Source organism: Girardinichthys multiradiatus, chromosome 10, assembly GCF_021462225.1.
Source record: "Girardinichthys multiradiatus isolate DD_20200921_A chromosome 10, DD_fGirMul_XY1, whole genome shotgun sequence".
Taxonomy (NCBI): domain Eukaryota; kingdom Metazoa; phylum Chordata; class Actinopteri; order Cyprinodontiformes; family Goodeidae; genus Girardinichthys; species Girardinichthys multiradiatus.
The window spans coordinates 12,061,000-12,081,475 of record NC_061803.1 but is presented as its reverse complement, the minus strand read 5'-3'; the positions used below and the strand labels follow the sequence as shown (position 1 = coordinate 12,081,475).

Genomic DNA, 20,476 nt, shown 5'->3' with positions numbered 1-20,476 from the left:
CACAGTGACACCTGAGAGTGCTGGTGGGTTGGGTCGGACTCCTTGCTGTTACAGTAAGTCGTTTGGTATCCGAACTTTTCTGCTGCTACGTTTGTGCAGCTGTGAACAGAGAGTAAAAAGATACTCCTAAAGAAGACAATGTGTTTGTGCCTACACTGTTAAAACTGCTGTGTTAAAAACAACCCAGTTTGGGTGCATTTGCTAACTTGGTCCTGGTTCAAAAATATGAACTGATCCAAGCCTTGGTTTATGTAACAAAACAGGGTTATGGTTATGGATTTGCCTGGGTAAGATTTTCTGTGTTAAAGTGACAAATGCCTAATGTTAAGGCAACCAGAGTGGGTAATGCATAACCCATCCATTTTATTTACTTAGCCTAGCCTAGACACTTGAGTTTTTACCAGAGGCTTTACATTTATTCAAGGGTGCAAAATTATGCAGATGCAGCTCAGTTGCTACACTTGAAAGCACCACTTTTAACATAGACTGTCTGAAGATTTATTTATTTCCATATCAAAAGAGATGAAAAAAGAAAGAAATTTACCCACAATGGCTTTGTACAATCCACTGGCCACTTTCTTAGGTGTGCCTGTTCAATTGCTTATTAACATAAGCAGCAAATCAGATGATCACATCGCAGCAACTCAATCCATTTAGACATGTAGGCGTGGTGAAGACAACTTGCTGAAGTTCAACTGGAGAATTAGAATGGGGAGAAAAGAGCCATAAGTGACTTTAAATCTAGCTCGGTTCTTGGTCGTAGACAGACTGGTCTGAGTATTTCAGAAACCACGGTTCTACTGGAATTCTGAGGCCCAACCATCACTACAGAGAATTGTCCTAAAAAGAGAAAACATCCAGTGATTGGCAGCTGTGAGAATGAAAATGCCTTTAGGGTTTTTGTTTGGGTTCAACTTCATTTTGGTATTTCGTGTGTATTTATTCTGCTTCGTTGTTCCCTGTGTATTATATCAACCATGTCTTCCATTTCCTCAGTTCAACTTCAGTTACTTGCACCCTGTTTCTAATAACCCATCTTTTTTCTTGTTCAAAAACTCTCCAACTTAAATATCTCCGTTAGTTCATCCTGTTATTTGCACCAGCTTTCCATGTGTTGCCCTTGTGATTTACTATTTTAGGTTTCCACCTGGACTTCAGTTTTGAATATCCTTTTTTAAGTAAAACTGTTTATTTTACCCTGCCTGACTCCTGCCTGCATTTGGGTCCAGCTCATTACCATGTAATGACAACGAATGATCCAAGAAAAGCAACGGTAGCTTAAATGACTACTGCAACCATTATAATCAAGGTGTTGGAAGCTACGGATGGAGTGCGGGAGCAGAGGACCACACAGCTGTTAAGGTCAAACCCATCTTGCTAATTATCTGCACTCAAATAAAGTTGGTCACACGGTTGTAAAATGAGGCTAGGGAGTGCTCAGCTTAGAGAAACATCAGTCATTGATTGCGTTTGTGAGTTACAGTGAGCATATCAGTGCAAATCAAAACTATGTTTGTCTTTATAGGCTTGGACACACACAAATGAATATGTACACATATGGTATTTAAGTGCATTCTCCTGTCTGTATGCTTCCCACATGGTTGTTATTGATCCATGTCCCCATTATACCCCTCCTGCTGCTTTGCGTTCTTTCTTCTTCTGCCTGCTGCATGCACTGATGGTGAAGGAATGCTGCAGGGTAAATCTCTGGTTTCCTGGAAGCTGGTCTGGCTTTATCAGAAGCGGCTGTGACAATACTCAAGCTGATGGGTTGACCAAACATCTCTCCCATAAGCGTTGATCGGGCAACGGAAAGGCCTTCCCGGAAGGAATATTGAGCAAGCTGGAGGCCCTTCCTAGAAGGCTGGAATAGATTGCCAGTTGCGAGGCATTTTCCTAACATTTAAAAAAAAATTCCGCCTTCAAGACTTGACGTGGCTGACTTTGGCAGGAATTCAGAAATTTAAGAAAGCACATCAAGAGCTATTGGTTATGCTTAGATTTTGATCATGCTGCAAGACCAGGATTAATCCAACAGCATTCCCATTGCTCAACCTGCTTCCCATTTCCTTGTACTCCATTGAAAAATGCTGTTAAAGCATAGAAAAGGGCAATACCCAAACAACTGCTGTGAATGTATGATTGAAAGAAAGAAAAAAGTCCAAAAAATAGAGTTGTCTGAGAGCTGTGTGTTGTGCTTGGCTGAGGTACTGTTGACAACTGTTGAGCTGGACACAGCAAGTCATAACCCGAAAAATGAATCATAGTGGAAAGACTTTGTGCGAGCGTGTGAGATTCACAAGAAGAGCAAAGGATACGGGCATAATATTCCAGCTCCACTCACCAGGCAACTATGGGGAACATAAGATGAGTCACAGCGAGCTGAGCTGGCTTATTTAGACAATGTGTTTGTATGTAAAACTGGATTATTCTGGTTGGATTTTTGGGAAGAGGACACACTCAGTTCTGTTTGTCTTTTGACCAACAACACTTTTGTCAGCAAGTGCCAACTCAGATTTCCCTCTCATAAACAAATGGTGTCTCACACACACACACAAACACACACGCACACACACACACACACACACACACACACAAGGCATCGAAGCAAAATGGGAACTGTAGAACTGAATTATTATAATTACCTCCAATTAAATAAGCCACAAAAACAGGCATTATACATTATCCCCAGTCTCAGAGGTATACATCGAAGCTCCAATGTGTCAAAACACATCACAACTTACACTGTCATTATTTATTTAACAAAGATGAAGCTCAAATGTAAAAATTAATTAAACACCACCCTTGAACACCTCAGAGAAGCACTTTAAGCAGCCATAACGTCATTTTCTATATGACTTTATCATACTCTCACATTGCTGTGGAGGAATGTTGCCCCACTCTACTTTACACAACATTGCTTCATTGCTTGCATGACCCAGTTTGAACCAAGCTTGAGCCTGCAGGACTTTGAAACCCCTTTATTCTTTCCTTTTTCATCCGTTAAGTTGGAGAGTTGCTGTTGTGTTTGGGATCATTTTCCCATTGAGGACCCAATTTAGGTCAAGTTTCAGGTGTCAAATAGGTGAATACTTTGGTGCACAGAGGGGTTCACAGTCAACTTATTGAATGCAAGTTTTTCAGGCACCATGGTTGCTATATATATATATATATCATCACCGTTTCACCACTTGGCTGGACAGCTGGTATGAGATGTTTGTGCTTATATGTAGGGTTTTGTTCATTATGGCCAAACATCTCTACTTTGGTCTTATCCAACCAGAAGACATTGTTCCATCATTCAAATGCAACTTTGGAAACCTACACCCATACAGCCATAATTTTTAGCCAAGGAAGGCTTTTTCCTGGTAACCTTTTGAAACGGCGTAGGCCTACTTGTTCTCACTTTTTCTGATTGTACTGTCATGAACTTTAACTTTATTAGGCATTGCACCATCTGAATTATCGTGACCCTTCCCAGAGTGATTGGCAGCAACAGTTCTTTCCATAAGGTCATTGCTGATGTTTGTCTACACTTTGGAAGAGCAACCTACTAAAACTGCGTGATCCATTTTGAAAAAAAAAACAAAAACCCTCAACTGTCAAACAAGGTGGCCTCATCTTTGACTGCAGAAAAACTCTGATATATAGCGGTCATGGGTTTTTTTATGACTCCAAGGTGCCCTAGCCCTGTGGCTGCCAAACAAGCCCAATTTATCCTCTCCCTACCACCGAGCTTGTCAATTGGAATGAATTGTTTGTGCTGCTATGATAAGGTAATTTAAATTATCTAAACACGGGCCAGTTACAGGAGCAAAAACTGGCTTATTGTTAAATAAATTATGACTGATCTATGAAGTAACTAATGTTAAAACGTAGTGTAGAAAATCTTAAATGTATAACTTTATAAGGCCTAAAACTGAGATTTATTGCTGATATCTTACCTTTCTGACATTGTGTTACTACACACATCTGCATGCTTCTGTTGCTAAGTAGTCACAGTTGCTGAATATCAGCTATTGAAGTGCATTTTACTAGTGATGATCCCTGTCACACTTCCTCTTATATCCTTTGGAAGTATAACAGGTTTTACAGGTGCATCTCAATAAATTAGAAGATCATAGAAAACTTATTTCAGTGACTCAAATAAAAAAATAAAACTTATATATAGAATAATTCCACATAAATAGTGAATTATTTCAAGCAATTATTTCTTTTAGGTTTAATGATTATGGCTTGTCGCTAATTAAAAACCCAAAATTCACTGACACCCTCCACAGAAGCTGGCAGTTCACAGAGTGCAGTTGTCCAGCATATTACTGGAAAGTTTAGTGGAAGGAAAAACTGTGGTAGAAAAAGGTCCACAAGTAATGGAGATAACCTTAACCTTGAGATGATTGTGACAACTCCCGACGTAGTCAAGATTTGGGGAGCCACATCATCTGTTGTTGGTCCAATGTGTTTTATGATGTTCAAGGTCTGACCAGCTGTCTACAAGGAAGTCATAGGGCATTTACTTTGGGCTTTCCTCTGATGGAGCAGCTTTCACTTTACACCAGCTAGCACTGCCCAAAGTACAAATATCTGGTGTAATGACCATGGTTATAACTGTGCTTGTTGGGCCAGCAAATCTTGCCTGATCTAAAGAAAAAACAGACCACAGTTTGTGAGACTGAAGGGTTGTGAGTCTAACCAGGTAGTCAGCAGCACAGGAGCACCACAGGGGACTGTACTCTCACCATTCCTTTTCACTCTGTACACCTCAGACTTCCAGTACAAGACAGACTCCTGTCATCTGCAGAAATACTCGGATGATTCTGCAGTCGTGGGGTGGATCAGAGATGGACAAGAAGCTGAGTACAGGAAGGTGGTGGACCGCTTTGTGGCATGGTGTGGACACTATCATCTCATCTTGAACATGAATAAAACAAAGGAGATGATTGTAGATTTTAAGAGAAACAGGAATAAGTCAAAAACTATTTCTATCATGCGAGAAGAAGTGGAGGTGGTGGAGGAGTATAAATACCTCGGTGTTCACCTGGACAACAGACTGGAGTGGAGATGCAACTGTGAAGCCATCTACAAGAAGGGACAGAGCAGACTGTACTTCTTAAGGAAGCTTAGGTCCTTTGGTGTTTGCAGCAAGATGCTGCATATCTTCTATAAGTCTGTTGTGGAAAGTGTGATCTCTTCTACCATCATCTGCTGGGGAAGCAGCATCAGAGCCAGGGACTTAAAGAAGCTCAACAAACTGATAAAGAAGGCTGGCTCTGTTCTGGGGACTCCTCTGGAACCTCTGGAGATCATTGTGGAAAGACGGATTCTTCATAAAATGAAGAACATTATGGAGAACCCTGAGCATCCTCTTCATCAGACTGTCCTACAACAACAGAGTGTCTTTAGTCAGAGGCTTCTTCAGATCTGCTGTAAGACGGAGCGCTACAGGAGATCCTTCCTGCCCACAGCCATCAGCATCTACAACGGCTCTTTGAGGAAACCTTCATAATATGAGCTACAACAACATTTAATTTCCCTTTGGGATTAATAAAGTATTTTTGAATTGAATTGAAGAGGAAGATGAGAGACAGATCCACCAATGCAGACACATTGAAGGCCAAAATTATTGCAGGCTGACATTATTGTATTAAAAATTCCTTTTATAGAGCTTATGTAATATTCATTTTTTCTGAGAAACTGAATGCAAAATTGTCTAAATCAACATGAACCCTTGAGATGTATGATAATGTGTAAAATGAATCCACCTGACATTAGTTTCAATTTCTACATTACTGAAATAAATTAACTTTTTGATGATATCCTAATTCATTGAGATTCACCTGTAACAAATCTTTTATCATTTTAGCTTTTGGTTTAATAAAGAAAAGTGTGGTGATTCTTTCATTTTGAGGTTAAATTTAAATAATGTGTACCTTTTTTATTGTCCTGAAGCATAAAACTAGACTTAGAGAAATATGTTTACTGATTACACCCCACATTTCCCAGATGTTTCTAAATTCAGCCCGACTTTGATTTTGCATGAATTTCCTTGAAGAAATAAACCGTTTTCTCATCAGCGCTCTGTCATTTATCGCACACAAACAGTCCCTCATGCGGAGACAACTCATTCACTCTTCGTACGCACACACTAACACCAGGCAAGCCGTAAAAACTCAACTCAATTAAAGTGCCTCTTTCCTGGAAGCCAGCCTCAGATGGAGCACAAGGTATGCAGGGAACGGGAACCGTGTGTGTGTGAAGATGTGGTGGAGGTGGGGAGCTGAGAAATGAAGAAACTCACCTCCTGCTTAATTTTAAAAACAGCAATCTCACTTAACACACACAGATTCGGCCCTGGCTTGAGACTGAAACCACAGCTCGTCATAAATCTCGTCCACGTGGATGCTCTCACCTTTCTGACCTCACACACACTCCTCAGAGGACACCATCTTCTCTCTCTTAGCCCCCCCTAGGCAGGATGTATAAAATCCTGCTGCATTCCTTTTCCAGTCAAGTCCAACCCAAAGCCAGCTTTCTGCACACTAACTGCTGTGTCAAAGGTTTGCCAGACTCTGTGATTCTGGGAATCCCTTTATCACAGGGTGGCTCACAAATCAGCATCAGCTTTCCTAAACACTCTGATGCTTATGTAATTTACCCACAATGCTCGACTGAAAATACGAGAAGTGAGGATTGCGATAATTTTAAGCCTTTAAACGTGCGGCCGTCCTTCTCTGCCACTTGAAACCCACTCTTAGACTGTACAAACACGTCTTTGAAGAGCTAGGCAATCCCACCTGACAGTAAATAATCTTGTTGTGAAGCCAGGAATTGCTGGAATACAGACTACTTTACAATACATTACAGTAAGTTAAAGCATATCCAGTCAATATTGACTCAGGGGGGAGAAAAGGAGAAGCAGCGCAGGAGGCAAACAGTGAGGAAATAACACACAGGACACATTGAATTGGCTTTTGTAAAAATAGTGCTCTTTAATATAAATTATTGAAATATTTTAGAAATATAAATATGTGCAATGTTCCTTTTTCATTTATTATGTAATGCTTTTGACATTGCAGATATTACAGCTTGTATTTTTGCCAGACTAGTGGCCAGCCTTTTGCAAGTGAGTCTTTATAAAAGACAAATGATTCACACACACGCAGCCTACTGCTGCAGCACAACATGTAAGAACTTGGTGTTTGATGCAAGACAGTAAGACCCAGATCTGACCATTAAAAAAAAACAAAAAACGATGTGCATCACTGTGGCTACGTGAACTCACACTGTTTCATGATGTAAAAAAAGAGGCTACCACTCCAATATGGATCACAGGTGAGTATGAGCATGAGGAAAACACAACAAAAAGATAAAAATATGGGTCCAATCTGAGTCTTGCAGTTAGTTTTACAAAAGGCATTTTTTAAGAATCTCTTAAGGGAACTCTTTTGTTCCCTTGATGTTCTCCAGAGGCACAAAAAAAATTATAAACAGTCCAAATAACAGCAAGTTCCCTCCTAACTCCTTCATGAATGGTGCAGGAAGAGGAGAGAGAGAGAGCAGGCAAATAATTCAACACAAAAGGCTCAAAAGGAAATCTGTTATTGATAATCTTAGAGATGCAAATATCAATCTGTCTGAAAAATAAGATTCATATGCATCTACTGTTAGTTTAATGAAAGTCATCACTAGTATTTTTTTAAAAAGTGGGATCTGTGAAAATTGGAATTGGTCTGATCGGTGCAGCTCTACCAATTATTGCAGTTTTTAAGAGGGACCCCATCAAATGTGGTCTGAAGGTCACAATTAGCATAAAATCACCTTTTTATTTGTTTTCAGCAGGGGTGCACTGCTCAGGCTTTTCCTGGCCGATACCAATTTTCAATATTTTGTTTTAGGTCTGACCTGCTAATTCTGATTTTTATCAATTGCGATTCTTTTTAAAGGACTTTCAGACATTAAAGAAAACAAATGGTTGATTGAGGTAATATGTTTGAATCCAACAGAAACTGAAAAAATTGCAACATAATTCCTTTATGCATTAAGCACTTGTCATTACCTTTTTATAATGTTTAATGCTGCAATCTATTCATTTCCTTATGGATCCAAAACTGCTACCTCTATAAATGAACCTGTTGCACTCTTGATTGTTGACCTAAAACAACATTTACACAAATAGACAATCTTTGTTTTAGGCTTACTATAAAAATAACAAAATCAGAAATTTGGCTTGTATCTAACTAAGGGAATAATCAGCTGATTCAAATTTCTAGCTGATCAATAGGTGCATCTAATTTTTTTTTGTACATTAAATGCATCAAAACTAAACTTTTTTTTTTCGCTGTGTAAACATCACACCTTTGATGGGATTTTGAGTTTCTTAGAAAAAAAATTAGGGGGAAAAACTTATAATCCCTTAAATTTCCTTTGGGTTTGTATCACTGACCCTGCAGCAGTTCAGCTGCTGAATTAAGACAATATTTACACAAATAGGTTTGTCTTGTAGTCCTACAATAATAATAAAAAATATCTGAACTGGCAGGTCAGACCTCCAAAAAATAAATCAGATATCAGTGTTGGCAAATAGAAGTTAGATTGTTTAATTTCTAGCTAAAATGTTCTAAAAAGATCTGGTTTCAGAATGAGCCAAAGCCGTTATATTTACACAAGCTACATCCTGTTGGACTGCATCATCAATCTAATCAGTGTTTTTATCAAGCTGTATACCAGTATGTCTCCTCCTCCTCCTTCAGTTTCCCCTTTCCTAATCCCATTTCCCGCTCTTCTCCCCCTCCATCTTCCCACCCTTCTTCCTTCCACATCCCCAGGATTATTACTGCCAATCTCCAGCGATCTTTACATCGTTGCAGTCTGGATAAAAATTATTTATTCTTTTTTTGTTTGGTCCCTTGCCAAAGGCTTTGTGTCAATAACAAGCTTTTGTCTCGGCGACTGTGGTCTGTTTTCTGTCGCTGTCAAAGCACAAGAAAAAAAAAAGGGGGGGAATAGTAACGAAGGAGGAACAAGAAAAACAGCAGAAGAAGAAACGCTTTGTAATGAATTTCTTTGTCCCACAAAACCTTCATGTGGGCCTGTACCTGCATAAGTGTGTGTGGAGCTAGTGTGCATGGCCAGCCCACTCCCCTCTATGTGGCAACATTTGCGGGAAAAGGGAATGGAAATATGTGCACAACCACAACGCACACACTCAGACAAACAAATACTGTATGCTGGGCTCTCTCCCTCTACCTCTCTCTTCTCGTTTGGACTTTGCCTTTTCTCTGCAGCTCCTCCTTTATTCACTCCCCCCCCATGTCTCTCTGACTTGTGATCCAAAGTGTTGGAAAAATAAGGACGTTGCTTCTTTAAGAGCATTAAAACCCACCAACGTCAGCGGCAGTGGCATCCCACCATCGTTTACAATCTTCTTCGAGGCTCTGCTCTGCGTCTGAGTCAGTCATAGGAAACATTGACCTTTGACCTCTGGTTTCATCTGCCACAAAACACTAGTGGTCAGGTTCTCCCAAGGCAGGACAGACGAGGTAATCGTCGGTTACCCAAATCGGACTCCGGCATCCGGGAGCTTACGTAGACAGAGTCCAACAGCGATTTAATAAAAATAAGAAGGCGCTGAAATCTGCTGATACTGGTCACAGCAACCTCATCTCTGTATGTGAGGCTCAGTCTGATCAGCTCTGAGAACCGCTCTGCACTGTTCCCTGTCAGTCAGATAGGAGCGTCGTACTTCTCCATGAAGTCTCTGAGCGTCTGTGGGAGCTGATCAGTCCGCTCCAGCTCTCCTAGTCCCGCTCCGTTCAGCGTCCTCCGGCACATGTGCTGCAGGGACGAGAGGGAATTTACTAGGGGCTTCCGCAGCTCCAGCGGGATTTTCTCCCCACCGGTGTGGATGAGATAAACAGTGCCTCCCTTCTCTGCTTTTTTTCCTCCGTTCGCCCCATCCCTGGTCCGTCCCGTGTCCGACCCTTTCCCCATGTAGTGCGCAATCAGTTTCAACACGCAGTCAAATTGTGGTAGCTCCTCTGTGTTTTGGGGGTCTGGCTCCAGGAAGAAGCCCCTACCCTCACTGTGGACACGCAGGTTCTTGGTTCCTCGAGTCGTTCGTACAGACAGTGTGAAGAAGTGGTGGCAGTCTGACGAATCGCGGACAAGGAAAGTGCCAGGGGGTTCAGTGCGCAGCAGGTAGTTGGCCTCCCGACCCCCTATGGCCCCCCAGTAAAAGCCACTCTCCTGGAGTTTACAATGAGAACTCATCACCTGAAATAGATAAAAAGACTGTGAGTTTTTAGACCTTAACCTCTCTAACAATCAGGATTTAATTATGGAACCTGGAAAAAACAAAGACTGGATGGATGGATGGATGATTACAAACAGATTGACAGAAGGAAAAATAAACGGTTTGTCAAACGTGACTGATGTGCAGATATCACTGATGGGAAAATGGACAGACTGATGAATGGACAAACGGAGGAATCAATGGACACAGGGATGAACAGATGGACAAATGAATGGAAAAAGCTGAATGGAAAAATGCATTGAAGAAGTACAAACTTGATCAGTAGACAAACATATAAGATACAAATGGATTGAAAGAAAAAAAAATGCTGGACAACCAGAACCCACAAAGCAAAAGAGACCTGGCCTAGTTCTGGCCCATGCAATGCAGTCACACTTGGCCAACATGACCCAGATCAGGTTTTCCAGTGATATCCCACACATGGTCCAGCACAACGGCAGCTTAAAACCTAGTGGTGGCCCAGTACTGGCCCAAAACAGTTTCAGTATTGGCACCAAGTGCCATCCTAATATCTCCCAAAAGTAAGTACACCCCAAACTTTTTTGGGGTCGGTAGGACAGATGATTGGAAGGACCAATTAATAAAAGATGAAAGTACAAATGGAGGCACAGAATGACAGAACAGATGGGTTAATGGCCAAATTGATGCATGGATGGATAATGGAGTTATTGAATGCGAAGAATGAGTGGACAGATAAATGAATGGAATCACTGAAGTATGGATTAATCGGTCAATAGATCAAATGATGGATAAAACATGTAGACTAGGTGGAAACAAATAAAATCTGAAAATGCAAAACTTTTTCCAAACTTACTGAGATCTAGAAAACAAATCAAATTCCACGCTCTACAGAATGTAGGAACCCAGTGAAACAATCTGGTTTGACTGACCTGCTGGTAGTGTTCATGCGAGCTGAAGGGCTTGTAGTGAAGCGGGGTTAAGTTTGACCCCTGAATCCTGCTGCTCTCCGAAGGGGTCACGCTGCTCATGGCGAGGGGCCTGACTACCATGGCGCCATGGCCCCCTGCCTCTGCCCGCTGGTCGAGGGGCAGGGGGCCCAGAGCAGAAGCTCTGGGACAGACAGGTGGAGGTGAGTGTGGAGCAGAGGGAGCGGAGACGGAGGGGGAATGGGGTGAAGTTGGTGGAGTCACAAGCCGGGTCCAGGGCCCCGGGGAGGAAGGGTCTGATGCATCCAGAGAGGGGCTGGGAGAGAGCACCTAAACACAGCTGGAGAAAGAGGAGAAGGATGGAGCAGGGATTAGGCATTTCCATCTATATATAGGCTGATGACAAGCAAACATAGAGCCACGCTGGAAACTTACACTCCCACATGAACAGTGACATAAACAAATGAGCACTTTGCCACACTCCAGCTCTCAGTTTACCCCACATAAAATGCAGTTATGGCGGCTGTGACAAATGCATGAAGCAGGACCGGGTTATATTTAGTTTAAATGAATCCTCAGCGTACTCGCTGCTGCAGCATGCAGCCAGACGGCAACTGGATCCTGATTGCTTTCAATTGTCTTCGATCGGCGCACCGCAACAAGGGATTTCTGAATCGGGGTCACAGTGAAAGAGTCCGGCACACTTTTTTTCTGCTCCCTTCCCCCCTTTCCTCTTTCACTGAATAACTCTTTATCCTTGTCCGGGGGTGGGGGCTTCCTCCGGTTTTACTGGAACAAAATAATAATATTAATAATGAACCCAATCTAGCATGCTTCGCTGTGATCCTCTGCATTGTAACGCCCGCTCCACCGGACAGGGAACGGCTGAGAGACGGTGAGGCTGAGCAGGAGGCGCCGTAACGGTACAGAGAGGGGGGCGAAGTTGGCGTACGAATCGCAGCGGCACTTCATTTCGCTCTTTTTAAGCCCCTTTGATAGACTTCAACACAAAATCTAAAACCTGAACCTGAACAGAATTATTCTTCACTTAAGAGATTCTTTAAAATACGGATTTGAAACTACTTTTTCTGTAAAATCAAACAAAAGGGTGATTTCAATGCCAAACTCAAAAACGCCAATCGTTTGTAGGGATGCATCAGTCTGGCTTGTCCCTCAGCATCCTTATTAAACTAACAGTGCTGTCAGCCTAATTAAAAAGCTAACATTTGTTTGTTATATCTGTGTTACTCTAAAGCAAGCAGAATTGTAAAAATGTATCCTATTCTGAGCAATAAGCACTAGAAAGCTACTACCAGCAAGTGTTTATTCTACAGTTTTGTTTACCTCTTTGCACCAATCGGGCTTTTCTTGGCAGATACTTATTTCCAGTTTCCCATGAGCTCTGGCCAGCCAATTGTGGCGATTTTCTTTCCCAAAAGTCAATGACATAAAAGAGAAAAAAACTGCTGCAGGTTCCTTAAATGAGATAAAAGCGTTGACTCCAGTAGAAAATGAAGAAATTACAAGATCAAAGAATGTGTTTCTAACCTTTATCTAAATTTTATTTTGCAAAAATATGTCTCAAAGTAAATGCTGCTGGTTGGTGTGCTTACAGATGAAACATTTGACCTGCCAAGCACCAATAGAGTACCAATCAAGGGAAAATTGGGACGATTTCAATCTCTAGCCGACTGACTGGTGCACTGATTTGCTGGTTGATTCCAATTTTTTTGAGGTCAGCCCCGCGGGTTCCAGTGTTGACAAATTTGGATTTTTTTCCTCCGCAGAATGATTAAACATGCACTGCAGGTAGGTAGGAATTCATCAAAGCATATGTCACTAACCTGTATCTGTTTTTTACTGAACTCACAAGAGCAGGATGGGGGAATGGCCACCTTCATCTCTGATTATCATTATTTTAGTACCTAAATAATAAAAATCAACTGTTTTGGTGCTATGCTACATACTATGTAGTGGATTTTGGTCTACTGTAAAACTCCAAGGTAAGTAGTTGCGCCACCAAGTGGAGGCTGGAGGTAGTGGGATTGTGGCCCGCCCCGTTTAAACAGTCCTATGTGCATATTTTTAATGACCATAAATTTAAACTGGCACACAATAAGCTTCAAGTTGTCGCAAAAGGTATTTACTAATGTATTTTTTTGTGCATTTGTGCAGTTTCTGTGCTACTTTTGAGTATCAGACCATATATATAACAATATCATAAGGATGGTTTGATGTGCCCCAGGATGGACTACACTGCTGTACGCCAGTTAATTGACATTTATACTAACTACTAAAAAGATTAAAAATCAATTATTGGACATTTCATGGCAATATTTTAAAACGTTTTTTGAAACTAAGCTATTGTTAGGGATTTTTAAAGGTTTAACAAATATAACCTGAATTTCGACTGTTAAAATACATCAGTTAAAATCTTTTTTACTACTTTTTCAGTTAAAGCTGTTTGACATATAGGTCTTTTAAAATGTTTGCTAACGTACCTACTACACACGGACCATGTACCTAAATAAAGCAGTTTAATGCCAGTCCAAGATTATTAGTGGTCCCCATTTGGCCACTCCAATTTTCTGGAGGAGCCCCTGGAGAAGAGGGTTGATTTTTATGATTATTTAAAGACACAATACTTGGATGTAATAAACCTGAATAATTAAAACACATTGTGAAACTGTTGACTAAGTTGGGTGCTTTTATCATTTATATGCCCACAAAACTGCACTAAAATCCCCCTTTTTCAGAGTTTTTGGAAACTTTGTTAAATGAATCTCTGCTCAGTGTAGGATAACCCGGGCCAGGTTTGGTCTGTGTTATTAATTTGAAACCACAACCGGTCTAAGGTAGCTCAGGTTCCTTAAAAAGATTAAAATAGCTCTTTACTGCAAATAATAAATCGGACACGAACTTCAGCGCCCCTTAGCCAGAATACTATAAAACAAGCTCAAATTTAATCCACCAGCAGCTGTAAGGTCTACATGACAACCGCTGTCCTCAAACAAGCTTTGCACCGAACTGTTTCCCCGCTTTCTGTCGAACCGAACAGTAAGCCTCTTGAGTGGTCCTCTCACAACTTACCTTGCGGATGTGCTGAAGTCCGCACCGCAGCCGCTTGTCGCCCAAGGAAAATACCTGCAAACTACCCGAAAGTAGTGCCAGCTGAATTATTAACTCAGGCATTAAAATCCAAAGAGAAGTGTCCCCCCCCAGAAGACGCGTGGGGTTTGGATGTGAGAGCGGAGGAATGCGGCCGGAGAGATTCCGTGTGAGAAATGTGAGTGTGTGTGTGTGGAAGGTTACCGGAGGTTGTTTCCAGTGTGAGTAAAAAGCCGATGTTTAGGAAGGCTCCGCCCCTTCCTCCGTCCAGTCTTCCAGTAAACACACGCACGCACTCAACGCACGCGCCCGCGCACGCGCTCGCTCCCGCTGCGCACGCAGAAGAACAAGCGGCTGTGCTCGCGCCCGGGCAGATTGCCAATAAATAATCAGCGTGACCTTTGGCGCTGTGTTTCCTGGTACTGGGTTCCCTTCTCGACAAGGTGAAAAAGTTAAAAGCTTCACATATGGCCCAATAAAACAAAATCACGCTCCCTTGATAAATTTTTAAAACAGGATATGTGGTTGAAATATTTTACAGAGTCTGTGAAAATATAATCCTTTATAAAAAAACCAAAAAAAAAACCCAACAACAAACAAACAAAATAATATAAAATAAAACACTCTTTTTAAAATAATGTAATCCCTTCACAGTGGCTCTCCCAAACCGGTAATCACCAAGAGTTGATATAAATATAAAAACAATAAAAAAAAAAAGCTTAGATAAATATTTTAATGTTATAATCTAAGTAAATACAAAACGGATATTTTCAAATGATGGTTTCATTTGTTAAGGGAAAAGAGCAATCCAAACCAATCTAGCCCTTGGTATAATGAATCATGTACTGTGATTAACAACATTATTGGAAAGCTGCAGTTCAGTTTCAATAGTCATGTTCTGGCAAGATTGCTCCTGCACAATCAGGAAAGCACATAAACAGAACCCATCAACACTAAGTAGGCCAAAAGATCAAAAAAGCCCATTATGCCCCGATCTAAAGAAAGGCAAGAGCATATGAGGAAAAAAGGTTATTATCTGTCAGACTGGAAGAAAGCTACAAAGCCAAATCTGTATTGAGACTCGAGCAAACCACAGTGAGACCCATTATCCACAAATGGAAAAAACGTGGAAGAGTGGTGAACCTCCCCAGGAGTGGCCAGCCTACCAAAATTACTCCAAAAGCACATCAGTGGCTCATCCAGGAGCTCACAAAATAACCTACAACAACATTTAAAGCACCACAGACCTCATTTGCTGCTTCTATGTTCTTAACAGTAGTAAACAGATTAATCAAAAATGGTTTCCATGAGAAGGTTCAATGGAGAGGACCTCAGTTGATCAAAAACAACTGGTTGCTGACCCTCGGCCTGAAAGTTTACATTATACATTATATAGAGAAATATCTATAGAATTGCATTTAATGTTAAATAAAATGTTAATTAACCTGACCTTTCAAAAATAGTTCCAATTTTTCAGCAAATATTCAAAATATTAAATTTCTTTAAAAAGTATTAAACAAATAAAGTAATAAATAAAGCCTTACCTTGATACAGAAAACATATTTTCAAATTATCCAGCATTAAATGCATCGCGCTTTCAATTCACTATCAAAACGCTTCAGCATGAAAAAGAAAAACATCTGATCTACTGGATCATAGGCCAGCAATTGTATAAAGATAAGGATAAAGTCCCTCTGGGCTGTTGTGCTTTGCCAGGAAGTGCCTGGCTTACTGTAAGTGCTCTTGAGCAACAACCAGCAGAGTCTGTCCCGTTTACAAGGTAAAGCCCTGCATTTGAAATCCTTCTGTGTTTGGATGACACATGCAAAGCAAGCAACTTCCAGGGCTATTGAATCAAATGTAAACAATATAAATATCATACATTTCTAGTGGAAATATTTCTTCAGAATGTTTCCACAGCTAGAAGATCCTGAATCTGGGTCTGGGGTCTTTCTGCATGGAGTTTGCATGTTCTCACTGGGCATGTGTGGGTTCTCTCCGGGTACTAAACCCTTCTCCCACAGTCTAAAAACATTACTGTTAGGTTAATTGCTTTATCTAAATTGTCCTTAGAATTGACTGTGGTTGTTTATCCTGTGTGTGTTTCTCTGTCCCCCTTTGATAGATTTGGGACTTAGCCATGATGCACTCTTGCCCAAGGACCGCTGGAGATAGGCACCAGCCCCTCTGCGACCATGCAAGGACAAGTGAGTATAGATAATAGATTAATTAATTGATTTTTCCAAGGTTGAAATAATTAAACAACATACAACCTACATGATTTTTAAAAACAAGAATTGGGTACATAAGTTTAAATTAATTTAGGCTTTTCTCCAATCTACACAGTCTCAAAGTCATCCATTTGGACTCAAATACGTACATTCACATAATCTTTTAGTGGTGCTGATAGATCTGGAACGTCTTTTAACTTGAAATGGCCAAGGCCTATTAACTTCTTGTTGGTTATAGGGGTTGACTGCAGTTGGTACTTTCTCTTTGCCAACCTAAAAAAGAATTGTTTGACAGCACCTGTTGTATTGATCAATATTCGGAATGATAGCAAAGTCCAAGAAATCCTGTGAAAATCTAAAACAAGAGAACTGTGGATTTAAACAGGTGAGGAAAGCCTTTAGGAGTCATTTCTATACAACCCTAGATCAGTACACGTTACTTCAATTCAGCCAAGGTCTAGAAGATTTCCCTTAGATGTTGGTTAAGATGTTCGGGAACAACCCCGAAACCAGTCATGGCTCAACTCTACATTAAGCAAAAAACTGCTAAAACACCAATAGCACTTTTCACAGTGCAGCTAGTCTTACATCAACAGGAACTGACATCGTAACCAGCCAATGTTGCACCTGCCCACATGGCCAAGCCACATGTAGTCTGTAGAAAGGTTTTATGGTCAGAAGAGACAAAGATAGAGCCATTTTGTTATAATGACTGCAATCAACTGTCAAAGCATGGTGGTGGTTGCATCATACTGTGGGGTTTTAAAGTGGATGAAACAATGCTACTAATTCTTCAAACTTCACCTGCAGTTGTATCATATAGCATCCACCGGCATCTCCCAACAAACTGCTTACAACATATATATATATATATATATATATATTTAACAGGTCACACAGAGGGCAGAGATTAAAAGAATGCCAATGGAATGCATCTCTAAATACCTTTTTCGTGTACACATTTTGGTTCTTTTCTTACTTTTAATTTAAGGGGACAGTTCAGAACTTTTGGAGTGTGTATCTGTTAAGAAGCTACATGCAGTCATTATCTTACCTGTAGATAATACTCTGAGCCTCTTCACTTTGATGACACAGAAATTGGTGTTCCAGCTAACGGCTAGTCAAAGGAAGGCCAAAAAATAAACAGATCTTTGCCATCTTAAAATAATTCCAGTCTTAAAAACATCATAGTGGTTTATATACTTCTCATGGACATGGGACTCTTATTTACATTGTCCCACGTTTTTTCACTGAAAACGGTTCATAACAATGACTTTCCGATTTCAAAACTGAAAATGTAAAGTGCATCTGACCTGAGTAACTATCTGGTTCGATGGGAGAAGTAAGTCCACTCAGTGGGATTTACTTAATTAGGTTTTTAGTAACTACTATTAACAACAGAAGCTAATAACAGCATATTTCTGAGCATTTTATGCGTTCAAACACTGTAGCAAGTTTACAGTACTATGAGTGAGGCTAATTTAAAAATAAATTGTTATAGAACACAAATAAACATTTAATTACTGCAGTTATCATCATGTTTTATTTAAACAACAGATATTTGTGATTTTGAAATTACAATTGATAAGGAAAACTTAAAGTTTCTGAGTCTGAATAATGACTTCCAGGGTTGCTCCACTTGTTTATAGTAGCTGAAAATTGTGACTTTTGACAGGAGTTGTGTAACTTTTAATGTCTTCTTGCCTCATTGAATCCTTCTTGAAATGTAGCTTATGAAAGTTTTAAAACTTGGCTAATTTAACGTAGAAAGAACGTTAGAGTTGACCAGCATGCATGTTCTTGTTTGAAACCTTAAAACCCTAGAAGGGTTTTGTGTTACTATGTGTGGAGTCAAACGCTGGAAGAAATTCAGTACAGTTCAAACAGATACATAAAGATGTGATTCTCATGAAATACAAAGAAGAAAAGGCATACAATTTAAAGAATGGTACAATCACTTAGCAACTATGTCTTGTTGTTTAATCAGAACTAGTGGTTAAAATTATTATAGTACTATAACTTTTACTTGAAATAAAGGGTTGGGATTAAAGAACTGTACACTTCCTTCCATTCCTTTCAAAATTTGCATTTCAACGAAGACGGGCTCTAATGTTGTGCATTTTGTTACAACTACTTTACCTTTATTATGGGAATGTGTATGTCTATGCACATGGGTGTATAAATATGTAAAGAGATGTTGTTTACATGCTTAAAATAAATACATAAATACATTTTTTGTTTGATTTAATGCTAGACAGTGGAGAAAAACGTTTTTTGTGTTGTTTAATACATTCTATGTAAATATTTTTTGAATTATTTATTTATTTAATACAATTATTTCAGCAGTATATATGTTTTTTCTATGATAATATACAACAGGAAATGAAGTCCTGATGTACTATAGTTATTAAAATGCCCGTATTTACAGCAGTACTTGGAGAGTTTACTATTGGATATAAAACGTTTAGGAAACCCTGGTTCAGATACTCCTCTGTCTCTGTCCACTGACTGTGGTGTCGATAAAGTTTTTGAAATACCTCGGCGCAGCAGCAATGGCGGCTCCCATGACCTGGAGGAGCCTGGTGCATTCGGTGTACTCCCCGGCCATCGCCGGCGTTTTCAGCCGGATATCCGACCGGTTGTTCCGCGCTCAGGACAGAAGGAGAGGGTAAGAGTCGCAACTGATGGTCTCAGACACAGATACCGGGATAAAACTGTGTTTATCGGACTGGACCGTCCTGCTGTTTAGCATTCCCTGCTAACAGTCATGTGTCCATTATCGGACGCGAGTAGTTTAGTACCGTTATCCTACAGAAACCTTTATCGTCCTGCAGATTAATTGTCTCCGGTTAAACTTACGTTTGTTTTAGCCAGCAAATCTCTCTAGGAGCCGTCCGAAACGCCCCTCTTCGGACTCCTAAAACCGCAGCTAACCTTGACCGAAAGTTATCGTAAACTTGAAGTAGATCTAAATTGTGAAGCATAGCCCGTCAGTTTACTGAGAACACACACCTCTCCTACATCACAGGTATTATGCAACTCATATTTCTTTTAAGTCCCACCACAACTCTATTAGTGAAAGCTTAGCAGGTAGAATGACTAATCTGAATAACACAGTCGTGTTTATTTTGAGGTTGATCATTTATTTACATGCTATAGATCTTTTATCTTGAACGTTTTTCTGTTTTGACTGGAAAAGCAATTACGTATGTGCTACAGTCAACACACCCAGTTGTAATCCCTTTTATTGTTTCATATGGAGAGTAAAATCTACTAAAACAGGCTTCCACTTAAAACACCAGACATCGCAAGAAACATACTGTGCCTCACAAAAGTTTTCATACGTCTTGAACTTGTGCACATTTTGTCACTTTAGAATCACAAACTGACATTTATTTAATGTTGCCCATCATTGGGAAGAGGAAGGAAAGTGTTACGTAGTTTATAATAGTTTGTATAAATAAACATCTGTGTGTTTCATGATGAAGAACAAGGAACACAGCAGGGAGGTCCGGGATCAGGTAGTGGAGATGTTTAAATAGGGTTTAACAATATCTTAAACTCTGACCAGTTCAAATAAGAAAGTGGACCGACCTGTAAACCTTCCAAGACATGGCTGTCCACTTAAACTGACAGACTGGGAACATTTGCTTTAATCATAGAAGCAGCCATTGGGGTCATTGGTAACTCTGGAGGAGCTCTGGAGTCTCCTGTTTTTTTAAAATGTATTTTATTTTCAGCAGGGACAGGGAAGTTGGCCAGAGTTAACAGGAAGATGGATTGAGCCAAAAACAGGGAGGAAAACCTGTTAGGGTTCATGTTCCAGCAGGAACAATGATCCTAAACATACAGCTAGAGATGCAATGGAATGGCTTAGATCAAATGATACTCATCTGTTAGAATGGCCTAGTCAAAGTCCAGACCTTGATCCAAGTTAC

The 20,476-nt window shown here is 40.3% G+C and overlaps 2 protein-coding genes across 5 annotated transcripts in view; one reads left to right on the top strand and one right to left on the bottom strand.

Moving 5' to 3' along the window:
* Positions 1 to 6,964: 6,964 nt before the first annotated feature.
* Positions 6,965 to 14,522, bottom strand: socs3b (suppressor of cytokine signaling 3b). Its single transcript, XM_047377226.1, has 3 exons — positions 14,290 to 14,522; positions 11,203 to 11,539; positions 6,965 to 10,272 (listed from the first exon to the last, which is right to left on the bottom strand). Exons 2-3 carry the CDS (start codon positions 11,320 to 11,322, stop codon positions 9,724 to 9,726), a joined length of 669 nt encoding a protein of 222 aa, XP_047233182.1. The 5' UTR covers positions 11,323 to 11,539; positions 14,290 to 14,522; the 3' UTR covers positions 6,965 to 9,723.
* A 4,533-nt stretch (positions 14,523 to 19,055) lies between these two features.
* LOC124875569 (CDP-diacylglycerol--glycerol-3-phosphate 3-phosphatidyltransferase, mitochondrial) overlaps positions 19,056 to 20,476 on the top strand; it is a 35,506-nt gene continuing 34,085 nt past the window's right edge. For all 4 annotated transcript variants that reach the window (XM_047377791.1, XM_047377790.1, XM_047377789.1 and 1 more), the window contains exon 1: positions 19,056 to 19,206. In XM_047377791.1, the coding sequence (XP_047233747.1) occupies positions 19,091 to 19,206 (116 nt within the window). In that variant the 5' untranslated portion in view covers positions 19,056 to 19,090. The remainder of the gene's footprint in view (positions 19,207 to 20,476) is intronic.